At 46.5% G+C, this 24,580-nt stretch overlaps 1 protein-coding gene across 1 annotated transcript in view; it reads right to left on the bottom strand.

Annotated features, from left to right (window-relative positions):
- LOC143281664 (BCL11 transcription factor A-like) overlaps positions 1-23,696 on the bottom strand; it is an 88,444-nt gene extending 64,748 nt beyond the window's left edge. Inside the window, exons 1-2 of the mRNA XM_076586911.1 lie at positions 23,351-23,696; positions 22,716-22,816 (exon numbers count right to left, since the gene is read on the bottom strand). Coding sequence (XP_076443026.1) covers positions 22,716-22,770 — 55 coding nt within the window. The 5' untranslated portion in view covers positions 22,771-22,816; positions 23,351-23,696. The remainder of the gene's footprint in view (positions 1-22,715; positions 22,817-23,350) is intronic.
- Positions 23,697-24,580: the final 884 nt, after the last annotated feature.

Genomic DNA, 24,580 nt, shown 5'->3' with positions numbered 1-24,580 from the left:
GTGGCGAGGGAGGTGAAAGGGGGTAGGGGGGTTTCAACCGAATTCCTGCTTGGACAGGAACTGTGGCGGTCCTGTACAAAGACTGATCGAACGAGCCACCATGCCGCCCAACAAAAAGGTGATATCCTGAGGTGCCCGGATGTTGTCAGAAGGTGAAGTGGGCGGGTATAAAGGGAGAAGGGGTGGGTGGGGTGGGGGGTTGGCTGGGCAAGCGAGCCATTAAAACCTGTTGTGCAGTCTGGGCTAACTATTACCACACCCCTCCGTCAACCCCGACACCCACCTCCACCCCCTTATGCCTGACTGGCCCTCAAAGGCGGTTGTGGCGTATGTGTGTGGTTGGGGTGAGGGTAGAGCGGAGGAGGAAGGTGGGGGTCTAATGCCGTCGTCACCAGACACCCCGTTAAGACCCTTTGGGACAGAGGACCTGGTACGGACTTGTTCAAGTGCTTTCGAGGGGACAAACACAAGGGGTGGTGGGGTGGGTGCTGATGGTGGGGTGGGTGGGTGATGTTTGTTTTGCTACCCCTGGGCTAAGGGGGTAGGGGGTAGGAGTTGGGGTGGGTCGCCACATTGCAAGCAAGCTCCACTGCTGACCTAGTGGCCGGGGTAAGGGTAAGGGAAAGGGTTGAGAGGGTAGGGGTGATTGCGACGACAACACCAGGCGGAGAAAGGAGTGGGTTGACCAATGAGAGACCAGATTTCCGAAACTGTGTTCTGACTTTCCCTCCTCCACCCTACCCCCAACCTCCACCCCTTTCTTTCTTCCTTCCTCATTGCTCCTTCAACCACCACACCTCCTCCACCCCCCACCCCATCGGCCTCGTCTGACCCAGGCCGCTCAGGCCTCCTTCCATTTTGCAGCTTTGCTTCTCCCGTCTCCCTTCTCTCTCTTTCCTCCACCCCTTCTTTCTCTCTATCTCTTCACATGGCCCTCTCGACAAAATGATCGTCAGTGAAGACTCAGCCAAGCATGTCGTGCTGAGAGCCGTCAGAAGTGCTTTCCCAGGCCAGGGGGCTGTGAATAGCCAGCAACATATGGAGCCAAGCCTCTCTCTCTCCCTCTATTTCCACCCCCTAACCCTCCCCCTCCCCCACAACCCCTCTCTCTCTCCTTCCAAGAGCCTTCCAGACCTCCATACACCTCTTCTTCACCCGCACCCCTCCCTACCCGTTACCTCTCTCCCACCCACTATCTTGACCCAACCGCTCCATCTCATCCCCTCCCCCATCCTCCCCCAACCCACCCCGAAAAGTGCTCACACAATCATCAAGGCCCGCCAAAGCACCCACCACCACCACCCGCCTCCACCCCCTAGTGTTTTCAGCCTCATGTGTTCCGTGTTGTTGCGCTTTATCTGGGACAGCTCCCTTCTATTACAGCAGCAGCAAAGCAAGGACAACTCACAGTTCCTGGTGGGAGGGAGAGGGGGAGGGGGTAGGTAATTAGGGAAAGATTGGGGGTGAGTTATTGTAGGGAGAGGGGAGGGAGCTGGACCCAAGGTGGTTTGGTTGGTTGGTTGGCTGGCTGGCTGGCTGGATGACTGGGCTGCGCAGAGAGCGTGAATGATGACGGCTGGTGATGAGGGATGTAGAGGGAAGGTGTATGGGGGTGGAGGAGGTGCACCATGTGCAGAATGCAAGGCAGAGGTATACAAAGGACGTGGAGAGAGTGAGAGAGAGGAAAGAGAGGGCAGCGCCAGGCACACCACTACGCTGCACAATAATGACTGGGGGACGAGGACTATGGGGCCCTCCACACACACACACACACACACACAATCACTGGCCTATTGTTGTCATAAAGTCTGTCCCGCTGACACATGGCAATGCAGCAAGCAACACACACCACACCACTTCGGGGGACACGACTGTAAGCCCTCCCCCTCCCCCCGCCCCCAACCCGCCACACCATAACTCCTCTCCCTCCACTCTCTCCAGGGTCTAGGACAACACCGCCAGTTGTATTCATGTCGTCACCCGACGACCTAGGTCACAAAAAAACATAGCTGGAGATTCCTTTATGATAAAAACATTTTAAAATATCCTCGTCAAAAAAAAGGGAGGGAGGGCAAGTTATACGCTCCTGTGACCAGCCTGAAGACTACCCCCCCCCCCCCCACCCCCTCCAAAAATATCTCTGATCCACAATTCACACTTTCTCAACCGTCTTAAACTTCACCTAACCCCCACCCCTCATTTTTTCTTTCTTTCTTTCGGCCCCTCCCACCCCTCCTCTCCAACCCCTCCCATGATATCTCCTCCCCACCACCTCCATCTCCTCCTGCCTTTCACCTCCTCTTCCCCCCTCCCCTTCTCCCCCTTCCCCCGATATGGTGGAGGCAGCTGTCCTGTTATGAATGCTGGCGCAACCAGACCTAACCCACCGACCCATGAGTCACCTTGTAGGGGCCGGCCAAAACGCAATCTGTGGCCAGCTGGCTTTTATCCCCGACAGAACCCCACACGTTTTCTGGCCACTTGACAGGCCTCTCGGGGAGGAGGGGACGGGGGGGCGGGGGGTGTGGGGGGTGGAAGGGAGTGTGTGAGAATAAAGAAAGGAAGGGGTGTTGGTGAGGAGGTTGAGAGGGCGGGTTGGTGGAGGTGGATGGGGGCGTTGTCTTGTGTCCTCCTTCTCTCTCTGTAAGGTCATTTAAAGCTAGCCTTCCTCAGCGCTTCGTTCGTTCCGCAACAACACAGCCACGAACGAACACATCCCCCCGTCGGGGTTAGTTAAAAAGATAAAATAATGAGAGAGAGAGAGAGAGAGAGAGAGAGAGAGAACCTGCGAGGCACAGAGGGAGAGAGGGGTCTGGGTGGCTATGGTAGATAAAAATAGTGCAAGTTGGAAGGGCCGAAGGGCAAAACTGGCACTTCACACACACACACACACACACACACTATCCAGGGGCCGAGGCACTGGAGAGCATAGCTCTATACGTACACGTACACGGAGGAACAGTTTTAAGTCTTCCTGGTTGTGGTAGGTCGGTGCAGGGGCCGGCTTGCTCAGTGATTGATCTGGATAATTAATTAATTACACGTCGGCCCCTTCTCGCCACGACACCCTCTCCCGCTGTGACACATCCGGCCATGTCCGGACGCTAATGTCCCTCATTTACGCAGCGGTTGCGCAAGTCTCCCAGATCTTCCCTGTGTCCAGTCACCGCACACACACGTGCACGCACATGTACCCGCACACGTATATATATGTGCATGCGCACACTCACACACCGTGGCTTTTAAATTATTTATCAGGCCAAGTCTGGGCACTCAAGCCCCTCAGTTTGGCGTCGGTTGCGCAGTCAACACCACCACGCTAGTAGCAAGTCTCCACATCATCCATGCCCAGTCACTGCACACGCATGCACACGTGCGTGCGCCCACACACTCACACATACACTAAGTCTGGAGATCTTTCATGTCCAGGCACCGGGATCACTGACGCACATGTTCGCGTGCGCACTCGTATACACACGCGCGTGCGTGCGCACACCCACCCACCCACATCCCGGCTTTAGATTAATATTTTAGCGTGAGAACATGGTGAAAACTAACTTGGCAAATAAGTTTCCGTCAGATCAGAGGGAGTTCCTTTCAGCGGTTGCCAGTTGGTTTTCATTAACATATGTTCCATTTCACGTTAAAAAAAGAAAAAGAAAGAAAGAGAGGCTGAGGGGTGGCGGAAAAAAGTCATCTGTGTAATGAAACCGAAGTGAGAGTTCGCCAGTTTAGATTGAGCTGCGGGTTTGTAATGGTTAACTTTGTTTTACGCGAAACTTTCCCCCACCCCCTGTTCCCCATATCACCCCCTTGGCTTTAATAGGTTTTCTTTTTTTTTTTCTTTTTTTTTTTGCCGGAGCAGCTGCATCTCTAAGCTTGAGTTAATTTCTTTTTGACAAGCTCAATTCTGTGAACAGGTTATGGATGAAAACACAATTTGCTTACACCAGCGGTCTTCCATACTGGCACAAAACGTTGCGGTGGGTTCTTTTGTTTTGTTTTGCTTATTTGGGGGGCGCGGGGGGGGGGGGGGGGGGGGGGGGGGGAAGGAAGGCGTGGTGGGGAGGGGGGGGGGTTGTTTTTTTTGCTTCCAGCCTTAATGCATATACATGCATCGGCTTCATTTTTATTTGAAAATATTTGAAAATGCTTAATTCCGTGACCAGGTCATGACGAAATAGCATTACAATCTTGTTTAAACCAAATCAAAATAGAATTTTAAGAAAAACTGTTACAATAATTATACGGTATTAATAGCCTAAGGCATGAAAAGGTAACATGACCACTTGGCCAGTGACCTGGTACATGGTGACGTAGAGCGCGTGGGGAGATGGGTCTGTCTGACCCCCACCCCCTCCTTCCCTTCATGGTACGCTTGTACTGTGGACGATCATCTCATGATGGATGGTAGGTTCCAGACAGCTAAAGCGGACCGTAATTTACAGCCACGCCTGTCTGACCACTTCTCTTCCCCCTCACCCCCACCCACGCACCCACCCACACTCCTAATAACCCCTTGGTCCTCCCGCCTCCTCCCACCCCCCTGCTTTCCCTGTTCCCCCTCCCCGTATAACGCCGGTCCTTTGGCCAGTGTCATAATTATCTTCCCCTGTTTGTAGCCCTGGCTAATTATGCCGTTTTACGCGCCGTTACTTATTCCACCCTCGCCCCTTCCCCCTCCTTTTCTCTCTCTCTCTCTCTCTCTCTCTCTCTTTGGCCAGACTTTGCCTTTGATGTGCTTGTCCACAAGGTCTGTAATTCAATCTCATATTGCCTATAACCCCACTGAAAGCGACAATTAGCCTTTAACAGCTGGTAATCAGCGGTTCACGCTCAACAGAAATTTAGAGGGGTCAATCTGTGTGGGTGGGTGTTTTTGTTGTTGTTGTTGTTGTTTTTCAGAGCGCAAAGGACGCAAGTGACTGGCGTGAGAGGAAGGTGTTTGGGAAGAGAGGGGAAAGGCAGTGGAGAGGTGGGGGTGGGAGGTGACGGTGGTGGTGTTGGTGCCATCTGAAACTGACCAAGAAAGCCAGGGATACTATCCGCAAAAAGACGTCTGTCAATCAATAGTAAAAGCTTGGCCATGCTTTTCGTCTTTATCATACTACTGCTGCCGTAACATCGAAGGTGCTTTTGTTCTCCTCCTCCCCCCCCCCCTCTCTCTCTCTCTCTCTCTCTCTGGTTTAGCTCTCTTCTCGCCAATATGGACCAGTCAGTAATTGAAAGCACATGTGCACATTTTCACTAAAGAAGAGAGAGAGAGAGAGAGAGAGAGAGAGAGAGAGAGATGAAACATTTGTCTTCAATCGCGTCAGAAGACATTATACTGAAGTCCAGTTTACAGTAATTTTCACGATTGCATGATCAGCTGATCAACTTGTTTGTTTATGTATGTGTGTGTGTCCATCCACAGTACAATATCCTTCGACAGAATTACATACCAAGTTGTTGTGCTTGTGTGTGGAAGGAACTGAGAGATTTGTTGTACATCTGCTGCGTGTATGGTACTTAAGGAAAAATCACTGCTGATTAAAAATACAATGATGTTTTAGTGGTAAATAAAAATCGATAAATCTCTTTCAGCAATTCATCTCACGTGACAGCGTTATCGACAAATCATGACTCATTTTACGCTTGTTTTTAAGCAATAGTCGCGAGTTCATTGCAGCTCACTTTCCTTTTCTAAATTCCTTCATCGTGCATTCAAAGTTCTCTCCCCTGCCATTTGGTTTGGCAAACCCATAAAACAAAAATTTATCGCTCATTGGTGTGTGATTTTATATTGTTTGAGCAATATGATGTAATCGTGTCTTTAATAGCCTAGCTATGCACAAAGGGCATCTCTAGATAGCAAATGCACCACATCATTACCATTAAATGCCGGTTGGAAATAACGGCAACACAGCAATGACATGCAGTGAATGAGGAAGAAACGACAGTAGTTAGCTAAATGCTGTCAGAAAATGTACACTTCTGTGCTGCAAAGGTGGAATAAAAGAGCGAACAATTTCTACAACATGCAGTGTACTCAATGGAGATCAAGCAAATAAAAACAAATCCACCCTTCTTGTTATGCACCACATTCCTGCGCTTGTGGCTACACGAGTCAAACCGCCATTTTTACCCACACTTCGTCACAGGGTAGGTACCTCTGTGCTTTCCAGATTGACACACATGCATTGCTGGTCTGAACAATTCGAATCGGATCGATTTGGAGTGTACAGAGACATGACTATATTTCATCTTTTCGATGTTTTACTGATAGGATACCCTGCCTTTCATTCTCAAGTTTGTTTTCTATTTCTAAATCCCATCAAATGATCTAGATGTAATAATAATAATAATAATAATAATGGTATTTATATAGCGCTGAATCTTGTGCAGAGACAAACCAGAGCGCTTTCGCACCAGTCATTCATACGCAAAAATAGTAATGGCAAGTCCATGATAAATATCAAGGCTGTGACAATGATGATTGTTGTATTTAAAGATCACATGAAAATTTTATATACAAATTACAATAATCGCATATTACACACACACACACACACTCATATATATATATATATATATATATATATATAATATACTACACAATTCTGTGTTGTTATTAATCACCCATCCCATAAACCTGGCCATGTTGTTTCTTGTGCACGATAAAAGCTGTTAGCTTGTTGTTGCTCTTGCCTGCTTATATGTGCATCTATAATTTGTTTTCGAAAAGAAGATTGTTTCAACCACCAAACGTTATTTCTAGGCACACAATAAGCGGTGTCCATGATTCTTCTTCGTCCTTAGCGACCACAATCATCATTCTGACTATTCTGTCACTAAAAGTAGTTTATCTGATGATTAAACATCAGATTAAAACCCACAGGAGAAGCTAGCGCAGAACAGACAAGGAGGAATCTGAAAGGACGTGGAGGGGGGACGCAAGATAAGGGGGGAGATACAGCAGACAGGGGATGGGGGGGGAGGAGAGTAGGAAAGGGAGGGGAGTGGAGGAGACCCCACAGTGGTGGTCAGTTTTGAGCTGCAGGTCAGCTCAGGCCAAGGCCACAGTTTGGCCACGTAGGCTCAAGTTGGACCAGGAGAGAGAGGGAGGAGGAGGAGGAGTTAGGTGGGGGTTGAAGGGTGGGATGTGGGAGGGTCAGTGGGTACTGGCCTGCGGGGTGTTCACGATGAATGAGACCATACAGGCGGTGCAGACATCCTTGCCTTTTCAGCTGGAAGTAATTATCAGATAACTGGATGTTCTCTCTGGACTGCCCCCCCCCCCTCCCTCCCACCCCAAAAAAGAACTTCTTCGTCCCGTCCTCCACCATCCCCTCTCCTCACCCTTCCCCCCGCCCCGATTTTTTCTCCACCCCGTATCTCCCCACTACACCCCTCTCGGCCCTATCTGGTTTGCACGCTTGGTGGTCCACACACACCACTTTAGCTGCAGGAATTGGAGAGAGAGAGAGAGAGAAGGGTGGAGACATAGGTGTGTACGTGCACGCGCAGGCGTAGGTAAGTATGTACGCGTCGCGCGTGCGTGCGCGCGCGCGTGTGTGCGCGCGCGCGTGTGTGTGTTTAAGAGTGAGTGAGAGAGAATTATGAAGAATACATTATGAAATAATTTTTGTTCAGAGGTAAGAGAAGCCGTGTGTGGGATAGAGAGAGGGAGAGGAAAAGGAGAAGAGAAGACGAAGAAGATAACTGTAATTGCTCAAAAGGTTTTATTCGTCTTCCAGTTAGGATGTATCACTTTTGTCGAGAGTCCACCCGGAAATCTACCTAGATAGTGCAAATGGACATCATTTCGGCACCGCACAGTTACATATATGCGCCACCTAGCTACATGTGCATTCTGCTGCTGAGGCCTTTGGGTTGTTACTTTATGTATGACACGATAAAGCTGCTCCTACTGTAGCCATTATGAGGCGCAATGGCAGAATTGGACTTGACTTCGGCATGGTGTTGTGGCCTTGTGAAAGGCACTTTACTCCGAATTCATCTCCCTCTACCCAGGTTTGAATGGGCGCCTGACTTCGGCCCGGGATGGTTAAAACATCGGAAGGAGAAAATTGGACCCCGCCTTTCAACAATGACGAGCCATAAATACCGAAAATGAATTCCCTGCCCCGATGGTCACGAAAGGCTGTGGTACCTTTAATATTTAACTGCAACCAGCGGATTGTCTTTAAACGTCCCTATGATAATACGGAACATAAAAAATAAAAATATTCCGTTTGCTATGAGGGCAAAAAGATCCAACTGCAAGGGCCATTTGCCACAACGGACAAAAAGCTCTGCATGTATGATTTACTGCAAGGGCAAAATAGGTCTGCATATACCATTTGTCGCAAAGGACAAAAAAAAAAAAAAAAAAAAAAATGCATATACGATTTACTGCAAAGACCACCACCGCTCAGACCACTGTCCTGACTGCTACATTGAGGGCCGCTGCCACCTGACTGACCACCAACAGAAGTAACTGGACCCCAGAGAGATCGTGAGAACGGAGGCGGGGTTGTATTGTACTGGTTGGCGGAGGATGAACACACAGAGAGAGAAAGAGACGGTTCGGTGACTGGGGCCCATGAATGATGCAGACTGACCATAGGGGAGCAGGGGGAGGAATGGGTAAGCTATCCCTGGGCAGTGGGGGCGGGGGAGAAGGTGGGGAGGGGGTGTGGGGAGGGGGGGACGGACAGCGGCCGGCCAGCAGGCCCCATGAATAATGAAGCCACAACAAACAGCCTGCCCCCCTGCTTTGAAACACGCAATCCCGCGCCGCTCACGGACGACAGAGTGCTTGATGAGACGTGAGGGAGCTGGCTTGTCAAGAGGCAGTGGCTGGCTGCTGGGCTGGCTTGCTACACTGAGCACCTATGTTCACGTTGAATGGAGCAGGGGTGTAGTGGCAAGTTGGGGAAAATGGGGTGGGGAATGAGAAAAGATGATACGGGCATAACTGATGAAAGTGGAAAGAAGAGAGAGTGAGAGAGAGAGAGAGAGAACTTTTCAAACAAAGAATACAGCTCTTGCAAGCTTCCCATGAACATCTGCACGGGCATCTGAACTGACAAGGAAGGAGACGGTGAACACGAAAGAAAACAGATTATACGAAATAAGCGAACTTCCAATAAATGCAAATCTGGATCCGTCACAAGGACCGCCTTAGGAGTTTAATTCATAGCGAAACGTCTATGACCTTTTGGATACTTGATTTATACGATGGAGTCTATGAACAGGCCTCCGTTTCAAGCCCCGAGCTGGTTTTAACTTCAGCATGAGGTCGGTACTTGGAACTGGAATCTCAACGTGATTTACAACTCTGTTTTGTTTTCTTGTTTCGTTTTTTTTCCCGTTGTTCTTTTGTTGTTGTGTGTCGTTTTTCTCGCTCTCGCTATTTTTCGTTTTCTGTTAGATGTGTTCTGTCTGTCTAATATAAGATTTTCTCTCTTTCTTGTGTGTTGTTCTGTCGTAATTATGCTCAATTTTCTGTGCCTTTTCTACAATGATTTCCACTGTCAGTCTGCTCTCTTCTCTCTTTAAGTATATTTGCTTGTGTTTATATGCGCACGCGCGCATTAACAGGAACATTTTGTGCCTCGTTTTGTTGTCTTGGCTCTTGCCGAACATGATGTTATCTATTAACATCCATCAGTCTTGCCGCTGAAAACACCCACAGCGAAACACTGCCAGCGTTAAAAGCACCACACTCGTGACGCACACCTGACCATAATCAACTTAATAGCCATCCAAAGAATCTTAACACAAACACGGTTACGCCCACTGAAAGCACACACACGCGCGCGCACGCGCGCGCACACACACACACACACACTCTCACACACACACACACACACACACACTCACACACACACACACCCACAAGAAGGCCACCACCGTACAGGGTCAGTAATCCTCATACCCTCTATTCCTGCCCACTGGGCAAGCAAACACCCACACCAAGCCGACCGCTGACCTCAGTTGGAGGTCAGGACGAGGAGTGCGCGCCAGTCACAACATCCCTGACCTGTGTCCTGACCCCGGCCTATGACATAAGGCACGTGGAAAGAGGCCAGAGGGGGGATTGCAAAGTGGACGCAACCAAGCGTGCGGTAACCGCAAACAGCTGGGGTGATGTTACAAATGCGCGTGGCCCGCACTGACCTGCTGACCTCCATTGAGCGCGAGCTCAAATCGCTGACTGACCGGTCTGAAGTGTGGGAGGGGGTGGTGGGGGTGTGGCGGCGCTGACAAGAAGAGAGAGTCTGTCGGCAGCTGTGTGTGTCCATCTTGACGGCTTTCACTGGTTGGTTCCAGGTAGTCGTTCACGTCCAAGCTCTAACAGAACCAATCAGGAAGGACTTTCGAGGCGGTGCGCGCATGCCGCTATTTGCCGTCCTGGCTTGGGCAAGATCGTTTTCCAATATCCCAAGCCCTGAACAGTTTTACCTCAAGAGCCTCAGTCAATTGGTCGTTTAGACTCAATTCTTCCTGCAAGGTCGCTGTTTACTGCGTAATGTGTCCTTGTGTTAGATGGACTGGTCACAATACTAAAAATGAACACAATGCTGAAAAAGGCTACTGAGTTCCGTGACGGATCGGGGTGGGTTGGAAGGATTTTTGTTGTTTACGTTTATATATATTCAGAGAGAGAGAGATTTACATACATAGATACATAACTGATATCCAATGTGACCCCGGTACACCTTGTAATAAAGGCATATTCTAATCTATTCTATTGTGTTCCATATATTATATAGGTTCCGCATGTCTGATCAGGCAGTTGTTATTAGAAATGGATAATGAACCACTGAAATAAACTTTCTTTTTTAACAGGGCATACATTATACAACTCCCAGGGCAATACTACCCGTTAAAAAACATATATTGTACTAAAACCATATCCTTCCCCGCGTGGCCACAGGTGTCCGCTCTGCCACCCCCCCCCCCCCCCCCCCCCCCGACCCCCCCTCCATCCCACCCCACCCTCTCTAACCACTCCACACACTCCACTCCACGTGGACTTCACTCACGTCACTACCACCACAAAAGCTGACGCAAACCGAGCGTGTCTGATCACTACCTGTGACCGACCGACCGACCCTCTGCCAATGACCGATAAACGGGTGAATCAGGCCACAGGGGGTGGAGAGGGGATGGGCGGGGCAGTGGGGGGGATGGGGAGGGGTGGGTGGTGGAGAAGCTAGCCAGTGCTGTTCCCGCGCCGCACCGTTGCCCTCTGTCGACCTGATCGACCCGCCCCTCCCCTGCCCTGAGCGGTACAGGCGTGGTGGATGGTGTGGGCCACACAAAGCACCTGACTGACTAACTACACGTTTCTGGGGCTCCTGATATGACCCGTCACCGCATTCAGCGCTAATGCCTCGTGCCTGTGACCCACATGTGGACCCCGAAGCTTCTCTAAGGCTTGCCTTGCCCAGCCTTGTCTTGCCTTGCCTTGCAAAACGACGCCTTTGTACGGCGACTCAGTCGGTGGCAAAACTTTGAGATTTGGGCATTTTGTATATTTGGTTTGAAACAGATCTTGAATTTGGAACACACGAAGCAATAAATAAATAAACAAACACATAAATCAATCAATCAATTAATAAACAAATAAATAAACACGTTTGTAAGGCTACTTAACTACTGGCTAAAGTCAGAGAACTGGATTTTTCGTTTTCTGTTTTTGTTTAAACAAATCTTTAAATGGAACTCATGAAGTACAATTTTAAAAAAAATCATATACTAACACACAGAGCAACAACAAACTAAAAGTTGATAGTGTGTGTCCAAACATAAAGAAAAATTAACGTTATATTCATCATGCAAAGAGTTAAAATATAATAAAATAAAATTTGTATTTTCCAGCCATCAAAGATTAATGAAATCCTGATCAGAACTCCATTCTGGGCGACGCGTTTTATCTTCTCTTTACATTCATTTTCGGCTAATTAAGAAGTGACAAAGGATTTAGATATACACGCTTTTAAATTAAATGTTTGGTTGAAACGAAGCAGTTATAAGTAATACATGTCCTCTGTCAACAAAAAAAAAGTGTTGGTAGTGAATATGTTTACGTTCCCCAAACATTTGAGAATAGGCCGATCGAGAGAAAACAGAGAAAACCGAAGAGTAATAAAGGCATGAATAAAGCAGCCGCAAAACACACACATTCTCTCTCTCTCTCTCTCTCGCTCTGTCTCTGACTCTCCTCTCTCTCAGATAGCGATATCAGCAGAGGAGTAGTGTAGAGGGTGTGTGCAGTGTGTGTAGTAGGGCAGTGTGGTGACTCTATCATGTTCTATCTCCACAATCTGTGACACTAGAACCCACCGGTCAAACAAGTAGTGGGCAAATATCGCCGCCTGCAAAACTTTTTTTTTTTTTTTTTTTTTTTTAACGTTCCCCGCTGACGTTTGTTCAAACCATGTCTCTATCAACGAGACTGACAGTGAACATTGGTTATCATTGCTCCTTTTGTTCACCCCCCCCCCCCCCTTTTTTTTTTAACCACTACCATCACCATCCTTATCTTTTTTATTTTTTTTTTAAGTTTTTGTTTACGACTGGTTAGGATTTTACGACTGCTTAGGATTCTAATTAATCAACATAACTGCCCCCACCCCTCCTTTTTTGTTTTCATTGATGATCCAATTTTTCCTTCCACCACATGCACCTTTTCATTTTCTATTTGTCAGCTGTATTGTTCTCACTTTTCTTTTGTTTATAATTCTTGCTACAATGTAACCAAAAAACAAAAATAAAAACGAAAAAGAGAGAGATATATCCGTCACATATTTAGCGTGTGTGTGTGTGTGTGTGTGTGTGTGTGTGTCTGTGTGTGTGTGTGTACATTACGACAGCAATTGATATGCTTTTTTATTGTTCTGTCGAATTCATTGTATTTTGTACTGTGACATTTACAAAGAACGCTGGTCATTTGCCATGTTAGGGGTTGTGAAGATGGTACCAGTCAGTAGCAGTGAAAGACCTGAAAACACACACACAGAGAGAGAGAGAGAGAGAGAGAGAGAGAGAGAGAGGGGGGGGGGGGCAGACAGACAGAAATAGACAGAGGAAGAAGAGTTTCAAGTAAGGATGAGCCCGAAAGTTCTTTTTACCAATCAATCCTGTCCATTACCCAACGAAATCCGGCACGCGCGGCACACACCTTACCATTGTTAGTGTCGTTACTTTGGGGCGGGGACTGGTCGAATCGATCGGCTGACCACTGACTGACCACTGGTCAAGTCAGGTCAGCGAGGGAGGGGGAGTTACCGGACAGGGGTCAAGCGTCCAGCCATACGTAGACCAGCTCGCTTCCTGACTCCTTCCTACCACAACACGCTACTTTGCCTGACATTTGGGCGTTGTCGGCGACTGACCAATAAAAATCAATACGGCAATGACGCAAATGCCCACAGCACAGAGCATGGGAAGCAAGCAAATGACAGTGGAACGGAAAGCCAGGAGAGCGGAGGAAGGAGGGAGAGAAAGGAGGGCGGAGGGGGGCGGCGGGGGAGAGAAAGGGGAGAGGGGATAGTGATGGTACTAGTGGGGTAAGAGGCTTGGGGGAAGGGGGAGGGGAAGTGGTGGGGATGAGGAAGGGGAGTGGGTGTGAAGGGGTGGGGGTGGGGGGGGGGATGGGTGGAGGTGAGGGCAGACATGCCTACGACAGCCCGAGGGCCAGTTCCAACCAATCAATGATGTCCATCGGGAGCTAAGACGGGCTTTCCATCCATCCACCACCACCACTACCGACCGCCACCCTTGCAGGCATGGTGGAGGTGGTAGTGGTGGTTGCCTCCTTCCCACCCCCCTCCCACACCCACACACTACACCCCCTCCATCCCCACCACCGTCAGCACCAACAACAAGCCTGCCACAAGCAGCACTGTGTACAGCACTAAAGCTGTAGTGTGTCTGATGAAGGTGGTGCTGTGGTTGGTGCCTGCAGTCCTTGGCAGCAGTTCTCTCCTCTCCTCGTGGAGCTGCACCAGTCAGGCCAACACCACAACTCTCTGGCGGCCTTTCCTGTCACTGTGCACGTGGACCGCCACTCTCGCTGCCTAGCAACTACTGTCAATGGGAGGGGGGGAGGATGGTGGAGGGGTGCAAAGAGATAGGAGGGATGTGGTGGTAGGGTAGGGGTAGGGGGACAGTGTCCCCAAACCATCTAGTTCCACGAGCCATCCCTGTCTGTCCACTGAAAATTTCATGAACTGCGATTTTTTTTTTTTTCTTATTTCGTTTCTTATGGATTTTCAATCACAAAACGTAGCACTCGTAGTCAGTCATTTTACGAAACAAGAAGTATTATACTGAACCATCAAACCACCTAAATATCTAAACAAATTTAGGTACAGGTCAATTCCCTGTATCAGAAAGTAATACTTGCAATCAAACCACCGAAATAACTTAACAGAATTAGGTAATCGGGTCATTTCCCTGTACATGACCTGGAAGTCAACCTTTTTTGTTCTGTTCTTTGTACTGCTGTCGACTGCTATGAATATCCAGGTTGGCGATCTGTGATAAACACTTCTCTCCTGTGTCTGCCCTTTCGTTAAGTCCCACAGAGAATGCTGGCACAGAGATGGGAGGAACACAGCCTCATTAAGCTGAAACTGCACGCATGGACCTGCCGTCTGGAATGTTCCACATCTCTCCCCCTTCTGCCGTACACCTACTCCAGCTAGGCCTGCATACATGGGGACCAGACTTTATGATATCGGAAGCCAGTTGCATGGATTGGAACGTGCGTGCCCAGGACGTGAACGTTGTACATATCGTGATACACATCTAGAATTAGTTGCTGGACCGCGCGTGCACACCTTGTACACCGAACTCTTTTAATAAGATTTCACCGCTTATTATCACTTTCATGTCATTCCCGAAGATTAACCTTTACATTTCCGTCGTTCAAGGCCTGGTGGAAAATTCTCCAAAGTATGTAGGTATTCGCTTTAATCTCCCTTTGAAAGAAATTTAAATTCGAGTTGAGTTTGTAAAGTTAAAGAGAAGCATATTCTCTGTCAGTTTCATTATCTAAACACACATCCTCGTTTTACTCCCTCGTGCCTGTCTGAAGCGTTACCAAACATACAGTTGTTTGGGTCTCTTTGTCTGAGGTTGTCCCGTCATCAACAAAAAGCACATGTCTGCTCAACTGTGCGAATGATAGTGAATTCGAAACCTGCCTCAACTGATTACACTTTTTTTCCTTCTTTATTTCATCTCTTAATTATTATTTTTTTGAAAGGTAATAACAATGACAATAACAATAAGGTGAGATGGGAGAGCATAGGTAGTTATCGTGGTTAGTGCCTGAATAGTTTAGACATAATAAAAGTAGTTTACACTTTCCTCTGTTTGTGGTTCAAACTTTCGTTTTTGAGGGGTGTTCTTTTTCCCCCGACTTCTACTACTCATAATAATAATAATAATAGTTGAGCACAAATTAGATCTCCCACCCCCACCCCACTTTCCCAACCCTTCCTAAGCAATAATAACAGTTGAGCACAAATTAGAACCCCCACCCCCATCCCCCGCCCCCTCCAACTCTTCCTCCCCTCTTTATTGCTTTTTCTATTCCCCGCTCCCAATGTATAACGTGCTCAAACACCTCACTACCCCCTTCTGTTCTTTTATGATATATTTTTATGACCACACCTCCCAACCTCCCTCTCTTCAGTGCACGAATCGGGTCATCATACTTAATCACTACCACCACCACCATCCCCACACAACTCACTCTGTCCTGTGTGTCCTCTCTTATCAGAGGTGGTTGTTTGTTAAGGGCTGTATGCCATCGTGTGGTGCGCTGCGCAGTGCGCGCCCACCGACTGTCCTTTAGGTTTTAGGTCAGTCCAATTTTCTCTCCCTGCCCGTCACAAGCCCTCTTCACGCCACAGGAGGCCGGTCTGCCCCCTATTTTGCTTCTTTTTTTTCTGTCACTGCTATAAAGTAGGTCAGTAACACAATCGTGATCGGCTGCCCTTTACACTTTTTTTTTTTTTTTTTTTTTTTTGTATGTGTGGACGTCTGCGTGTCAGTGTTGTGTAGAGGTGTGGGTGTGTGACGATATGTCAAGATTAGGAGGAATTTCTCTCTCTCTGTTTCTGTCTGTCTGTCTGTCTCTCTAAATGCTGAAATGACTTCACATATATCAAGCACTTAAAGCGAGATGAAAATGCTTCAATGATGTACACATTACATACACTGAATTTTGTCGTCACTCCTATTATTAAAGGCCAGAGCACGGACAATTAAAACATTTTCAGCTTGATTCTCACTTTCTTTCTAACCCCCACCCCCCACCCCCATGCCACCCTCCCATGGGCTCCCGAGTTCGAGGCCGATATTGTCATTACAATTTCTACGTGAAATGAGATCGTTCAGGTACAGCCAAAAAGTGAACACACACACACACACACACACACACACACGCACGAGTGCATCTAAGTCGCGGCGTACTCACACTGGTGAGATCGAATTCCTATCATAATTAACTAACGAGGATTATGGCAACACCACCTCCGTGTTTTGCTTACAACCTCCGTGTTTTGCATACAATTTGCATCTGACGAGCGCGCACGCGCGTGTGTTTGTGTGTGTGTGTATGTGTGTGTGTGTGTGTGTTTGTGTGTGTGTGTGTGTTAAGTAGGAAAAGTCGATGACATTGTCAAGCTAACGCAAACAGTTTAAGCTATTTCTTGTCTTCTTATTTCACCTTTCACTCCAGTTAATCTGTAGAACAGACAGACCCCAAAGAACATGAGGACTGACAAAATACGGGAAGAAGTCACACACACACACACACACACACACACACACACACACACACACACACACACACATTCGCACGCATGAACACACATATACAATTATATATAGAGAGAGGGGGGGAAGAGAGAAACTCTAACAGAAACAGAGAGAGAGACACAAAAAAATAAGATAAAAATAAAAATTAAAAAATCAACAAAGAAACGAGTATCTAAATCAACCTTTTCACAAGAGTTTGCTTATCACCTCAATCTTAACAATGATAAGCCTGTTTTGTTCACTGATACGACAAAGAAATCCATACCGTTGCAATGTCTTATGTTCCTCTGTGCTCTATACACTCATGGCTTGTTATTCTTGCCTTCTCGGTACTTGTGACATTCAAAATGTCAAAACGTCAATTTAAAATAGATCATAAAAAACAACAACAACAACACAGGAATCCAGAATAAATCAGTTTATAAGAGATGCACATTTACTAAAATGCCTGTCTGAAGATATAGTTATCACAAACAACAGCTTGAAGTTATATTTTCAGACATTCTCTCTTTCTCTCTCTCTCTCTCTCACTCTCCGAGCAAAATTGTTTGCAACATTTCTTCCCCCCCGCCCCCCCCCCCTCTCTCTCTCTCTCTCTCTCTCCGAGCAAAATTGTTTGCAACAATTCTTCCCCCCCGCCCCCCCCCCCCTCTCTCTCTCTCTCTCACTCTCCGAGCAAAATTGTTTGCAACATTTCTTCCCCCCGCCCCCCCCCCCCCCTCTCTCTCTCTCTCTCTCTCCGAGCAAAATTGTTTGCAACATTTCTTCCCCCCGCCCCCCCCCCCCTTTTTTTTTCCTTATAAGATACAAACTAATGATAAATGAGAAAAGGTTATAAAAAATAATAATGAAATAAAATTATAATATCAATGTAAAAAGTGTAGTGCAAGAAGAGAAAGAATGGTCAGCTATATATAAACTCACTAAATTGGCTTCATTTTTTTCATTTCATGGAGTACTTACTATTTCAGTTAAACAAGAATTAACATAATCATCAGCATAAATAAACATATAAACTATAAAGGTATATACTTTTAAATTTTTTTAAAAAGAATAGACTCATGTGGGAACAGATATGCAGGCAAACGGACTCTTCCGTCGTTATGAAAAATCAACGATATTTTGAAAAAAATCATGTGTGTGCGTGCGTTCATGTGTGTGTGTGTGTGTGTGTGTGTGTGTGTGTGTGTTGTTGTGTGTGTGTGTGTGTGCGTTACTTTGAGTGTGTGTGTGTGTGTGTGTGTGTGTGTGTGTGTGTGTGAAAGAACACACAAATAAACAAATAAAAAGTGAAGAAAGGACAAATAAAACAATCAAACTTCCGAGTATCAAGTTTCCAACGCCCATTTTGCAACAAAACGGCAACCCCTCAAAAGTTTCAGTTTCCATATACCTCAAAAGACAACAACAAACAAAAAACTGTTTCGGTGGGCCTAAATTGGGAGGCAGCACACACACACACACACACACACACACACACACACACACACACACACAGACGCACGCACACACACACACACACACACACACACACACACACACACACACACACACACACTCACACACACACACACAGCTAACTAACCAACCAACCAACCACCCACCAGGCTAGGCAAGCCAACCAAACCAAGCTCTGTATCAGTGGTCAGATCACAGACAATGACGCAAAGCACTTACCGCCATACCTGGCCAAGCGAAACTAAGACCCCCCACTCCCGCTCTCTCTCTGTGTCTCCCCCTGGTGGCGGGTGGCCTAACCGCTGAACGGAGTGTGCACTGTGCTGTGGCAGAGGTGCAAACAATGCACTTCCCTCCCCGCCTGCTAGCATAGCGATCAATTCCGCTTTTCATAGTTTTTTTTTTTCGGTCGCCCCCTTGTAATATATTCTGTCAGCGAGGGAAAACACCCCCCCCCCCACCCCACCCCACCCCTCCCACCACCACCCGTGTGTGTGTGTGTGTGTGTGTGTGTGTGTGTGTGTTACACTCCTTCCTCACAACGCTAGAGGGGTGGGGGATAGGGAGAGAGAGAAAGGAGGATGAGATGGGTGGGGTGTGGATGGATGGGGAGAGGGGGAGAGAGGAGTGAGACAAGATTCGGCACAGTCCCATGTGTCTCGGTCCTATGTGGTGTCAGTTATCACAACCACAAGGATGTATGTGTGGAGAGGTGGGGGTAGGGGTAGGGGAGCGGTTATGTCACTGTGACATTCCGGCCTGTACTTAGAAGAGGGGAAAAAGTCATCCTTATCTAACTTTTCTTCTGTTCGGATCTACTTGTTTTTTGTTTGTTTGTTGTTGTTTTTTTCTGTTTGTTTCCTGAAAACATTTACATAGCAAGCGATGGCGCGAGCGATTTCACCGTTAGTTATGTGGTGTTGCGATAGAGATCTGGACTTTGAGAAACGCGTAATGTTGCATTGAACACTTCAACAGTCATGTAATCAGTGCAACAAAACGCAGAGCGATAAACTCCATGTAAAGCCCAGACGGACCCGATTTTTTTTTCTTTCCAAGTTATCAGAAGTGACGAGTTTAAGACGCCCAAGACAAGATTAACCGTTTTCTTTGCTACAGAGTTGCAACATTATTGAACTCGCGCGCGACGACTGCATGGCAGTTGCCAGCAACCAAACGAGTCACAGATAACGTTGAAGAACATGAACAGATCAACTTTTTTTTTTCAAGACATGTGTTGCAGCTCAGTTTGTGTGTGTGTGTGTGTGTGTGTGTGTGTGTGTAAGAGAGAGAGAGAGAGAGAGAGAGAGAGAGGAATGTACCCACACTGGAACCAAATTCTAACTGTATCGGACAAGGGTTACTGATGGACAAAATATTGTCCGTCTTTTCGTGGACTGTTAGATGATGCCTTACGCCTCTGGCCTGTACTGGCAGGTCTTGTAGGAAAAAAAAGACCACTTCATCTGAGACGTATTGATTCACGGAATGCGATATATATATATATATATATAAAGCGTATATTTCCAAAAAAAAATATTCAAGAGAAGACCATTTGGAGTGAACAGGGAGAGAGAAATATTTGACCAACGCTTCTATCACTTTTCATTGAAACCGCAGCGTAACCAGCGCTTGATATTAGTATGAATATTTTCAAAAATTGAAAATCAGATAACAAGAGTGAAGAATCTTCGTGTGTATGTGCCTGAGTGCGCGTGTTTCAATGTGTGTGTGTGTGTGTGTGTGTGTGTGTGTGTGTGTGTGTGTGTGTGTGTGTTTCTGAGAGACACAGAGAGAGAGAGAGAGAGAGAGAAATGGAACAGAACCACATAGATAAAAATAGCAATAATTACACTGTTAAGTGTAAGCGTCACACACACACACACACACACACACAGGCACAGGCACATGCACATGACTCTTTACACTTGTTAGTTGAAAAATCAAAGCAAACTATAAGTAAGGAGGAAAAAAAATGGGGGAAATCCAGTAACATAGTGAGAGAGAGAGAGAGGGAGGAAGAGAGAGGGAGAGAGAGAGAGAGAGAGAGAGAGAGAGAGAGAGAGAGATGGGATGCGGAAATAAAGAAGACACAAATCAAACCAATAATAAATAAATAATGATTTAACAAAGAGTCTTCGTTCAACTGCGAGGTGTTAAAAACATTTTTTTTCTCAATCAGTATCACTCAAAGTTTTTTGTTTTATTTTTTATCAGCAGATCACTTGAAATAGATTTCTCTCCCGCTCCATGTGTGATCTCATTTATTCTACTCTGGACTTATGATGATGGCGTCTTTGCATGTTTGACTTACCATTTTTTCTGGCAGACAGAATGTGTCCCACTCCTTGCCTTAACATGCACCAAAATGGGTTGGTTCTTTTTCTCTCCTTTTTTTCCGTCATTCTTGCTTTTTTCTTCTTCTTTTCTTTTTTACTTGTTTTCTTTATTTTCACAACTGAGTCTTTTGATTATAATTCTAAAAATCAACAGCAAGAATACCAACCAAAAGCAATTCTTTTGTTTGTGAATCTAAAAGACTGGCTTCTTTTTTAAAGTTAATGAAAAAGGTTGTTTGAAAGGTTTCTATTTGTCCAGTATAGCTAAGCAAATGCTTCATTTGTTTGATGTTTATTAAATGGAAAAACTCTATATTTTTATGATAATTTAACGTTTTTGTTTATTTGTTTTTGATGTTGTTTGTGTTTCTTACAGCTTTTCTTTGTCTACCACATAACTGTTATCAGATTAGCACCATCACAAACTTGTCATCACTTACTACCATCACAAATTTGTTTACAAGAAGATTTGACATTTAAAAAACCATCAGCAATTCAAATGCAATACACAAACACAAACACTTACAAACCAACTAACTGACAGAGAAAACATGTTGAGTACAAGACAAAGTGGGTACATAATGTAACTGGAACAAACAGCACCAACAATCGACCCTCAGTTTTTTAGTTTTAAGCAACATCATTAGCAACGAACAATGCTCTCTCTCTCTCTCTCTCTCTCTCTCTCTCTCTCTCTCGTATGGCTGGCTTGGGGTGTTTAAACAGTCATATCCTAAATAACCAGCCATTATCTCGTGATAAACAGCACACCATTATTGGTTTGTCAAACAACTTTTCTTCTTTTTAATTTTTTTTTTTTTATCCGTGCCTAATATTGACAAATGAGTCTGCAGACACACAGAAACATATGGGAAAGAAATAAAAAGGAGGTGGTGGAGGGAGGAGGGGGGTGTAAAGAGATGCCGCTCGACAACTTCACAGTCGCAGTGTTCAGAGGTGGGTGAGAGTAGGGAGGAGAAAGAAGTGGAGGAAGGTGTTAAAAAAAAAACACACAACAAAAACAACAAAAAACCAACAACAACAACACACACACACACACACAAAACAACAACAACAAAAAAAACACAAAAAAACGTTGACACTGAACACATACAGTATTGTTGTGTCAATTAGTGGAGATCATATCAAACTACACCACAGGGGAGAAAAAAAAAGTCCACACACATATGGCGCTTTACAATAAATAAAATAAAATAAAATAAAATAAAAAAGTTACTCCATTACATTTCTTTGTCCTTTCTTTCCTTCGAACAATTTAAGCATGAGAACTGTGACCCACAGAAGTGTTTCAATGTCAACTGCATCTATGAATTACTCAACACCATGTGGTTCGTAACCTTCAGCTTGAAACTGGCGCGACATAAGTACGAATGAAAAAACATGACCAAAGAAGAAAATTACTAATTAATTAAACAACAGAAGTTACACAACTCCCCAAAAAATTTAGTTTCATTCATCTATTCTACTGGTTTATGCATCTGTACCTAATCAAGAATGGTTCATTCATTCATGAATAAAAAATATGCCCATGCGAGCTGCTCAGTCCACACCTATTTATGAATGATTTGTTTTGTCGTGAATGAAAGTATTCAAAGTATTGAAACGCAAGCTTACCTGAGAAACTCATTGGCCAAGAAGCAATCAAGGAGAAAATGACTGAATTCTTGACAGCAAAGACTGTGTGATGAAAAATAGATCTGCATTTGTCAACTCAAAGTGCTCGCGACAGAACGTAATTGTATCGTCTGCTTGTCTTACCTTTTTTCTTTCTTTTTTTTTTATTATCATCATCAATATCATTATTTATTTATTAATATTAGCGGTTCTGTCATGTTACCAATATGTTATAAGTTTTCTTTTTTTCATTCTTTTTTTTATATATATATATTTTTTTTAATCGAGCCCTACCTATCGTATTCCGATACGAACCATTCTCATTTGGATTGTCTCATTCGGAATGCGAGAGCAGACGAATTTTTTCTAAGCACGTGGGTTAGCAACACAACACAAGATAAGTTGGAAAGGAAAAGCTGTGGTCAGGCCACGGAACATGTCCAGGGTACTCACATGAGTCCAGAGTCTTCCTCTGCTGAGGCCTGCCTTGTTTCCGTCGTGACGACATCGTGTCGGACACTTCATGTAATTGTAGTCTGCTCTCAAGATCTCATCTGGACAAAGAATAACAAGAAAGATGGCGACACTTCACAGAATTGTGGGTACGGCTTTTGGGAAGCACCTGCCGCTAATTCCAACTCTTTACCTACGATTTGATTTAATGAAAGGGAAAAAAAAGAAAATCGGACACTAAGTTATCTTTGAACTGTCACCACTTTAGGTCGTCACACATCATTAAGGTAAGTGGAAAAAAAAATCTGTAAAGTGTCCAAGTCCAAATCGAAACGTCACTTTGAATCTGTCAGCAAATTCCAGTTCATGCTTTTTACGTAACTCTTATATTCTGCAAGTAGGATTTTCCCCCCTCACCCTCCACCACCAGCAAGTTTAAGTGGAGAGCGAAGTGAGGATCAAAGTACCAACAGACCACACGCTACCTACACTGACACCGGTGGCAGACCGAGGACAACTACTACTTCAACTCCTCTGTAAACACACAGACCGCAAAGCGAACAAGCCAGTTCCCCCCCACCACCGCCCCTCACTCCCTTGTCCGACAACACAACAAGCCACACGCCAAGTGCTACCTAGTCAAAAGCCGCACACACATGTGGCGAGTCCAGGGTTGAAGGGTCGGGCCTCTCCGCCACGGCACCAGATCAAATCAAAGATCGAAGCGAGTGGCCGAATGACCAGCCTGTACTGTCCCGTGCTCTCAGCGAGTGGCAGTGCTGCGCCGTGCGAAGCGTCAGCGCGGCCTGAGAGGCTGGCGGTCAACTGATGCGTGGTGGCCCGTACCACTGTGTGCCGCCAAGTAAAGTGACCCCGCAGACCGGCCCAGTCTATTTCCTGGAGGGGGTGAAAGGTTGTGTAACGTTATGGACATTAGCTCACGATTGCGTGTGTGTGCGTGTGTGTGTGTGTGTCTGTGTGTAACAGTTGGCTTCCCCCCCCCCCCCCAACTCCTCCCCACCCCTTCTTGGTTCCACGCACGCTCACACTGCGTCGTAAAGAAGTAAACGTTTGGGTGGGGGTGAGGGAATTGGGGGGGTAGGGGGCGGTCGGTCATTAGGTGAAAGAGGGAGGAGGTGAGGCAGGGCTTTTGTTTTGAGTTTCTTGTGTTTGATTCCACACAGCCAGTCTTCTCTGTTTTCCGTCGGTGGTGGGTAGCAAGAGAGAGAGACACCATTAAAACAGTCGATGGTGTGTGTGTGTGTGTGTGTGTGTGTCTTCAAGTCCCCTCCCCCTTTCCCTCCTCCTCCCTCACCCCGCCTCCTCGCGCAACGCACGCGGTCTGGGCGTTGTTACTATTTTCGGCCAATAGCCAGGGGTTGGTTAGCGACTGGCGAGCGACCGCGGGCACAGAGTGTCGGCAAGGAAGCAGGCGAGCGAGCCGCGCGCGCGCCACGCACACACACAGCCACTCACACACACACACACACACACACACACAACAGGGTACACCCCTCTATCTCTTGGTGGTACAGTCACCTCGGCTCACGACCTGCCTTGCCTTGTGGCAGTGGCTCTTTCTTTCTTTCTTTTTCTTTCTTTCTTTCTTACCTTGTCCTCAAGAAACCACAGCCCCTATTTTACTACCACTCCACCACCCCTCCCCCACCACCAAGATGTTACAACCACTACACCACCACCATCTCGTCTCCCTGGTGGGATGGTAGGAGGGGTGGATGTGGGTGTGTGGGTGTGTGATTGTCCAGTCACTGACCGCTAACGGCCCTTGCCGCCGTTGCTCGCTGCCCATCTCTTGTTGACCTCTGGCTACCTTTCGGTTTGGGTTCAGAGCTCACCCTTCCTTC

This window comes from Babylonia areolata, chromosome 4, assembly GCF_041734735.1.
Source record: "Babylonia areolata isolate BAREFJ2019XMU chromosome 4, ASM4173473v1, whole genome shotgun sequence".
Taxonomy (NCBI): domain Eukaryota; kingdom Metazoa; phylum Mollusca; class Gastropoda; order Neogastropoda; family Buccinidae; genus Babylonia; species Babylonia areolata.
The sequence above is the reverse complement of the archived record's forward strand: the minus strand, read 5'-3'. Positions and strand labels throughout refer to the sequence as shown.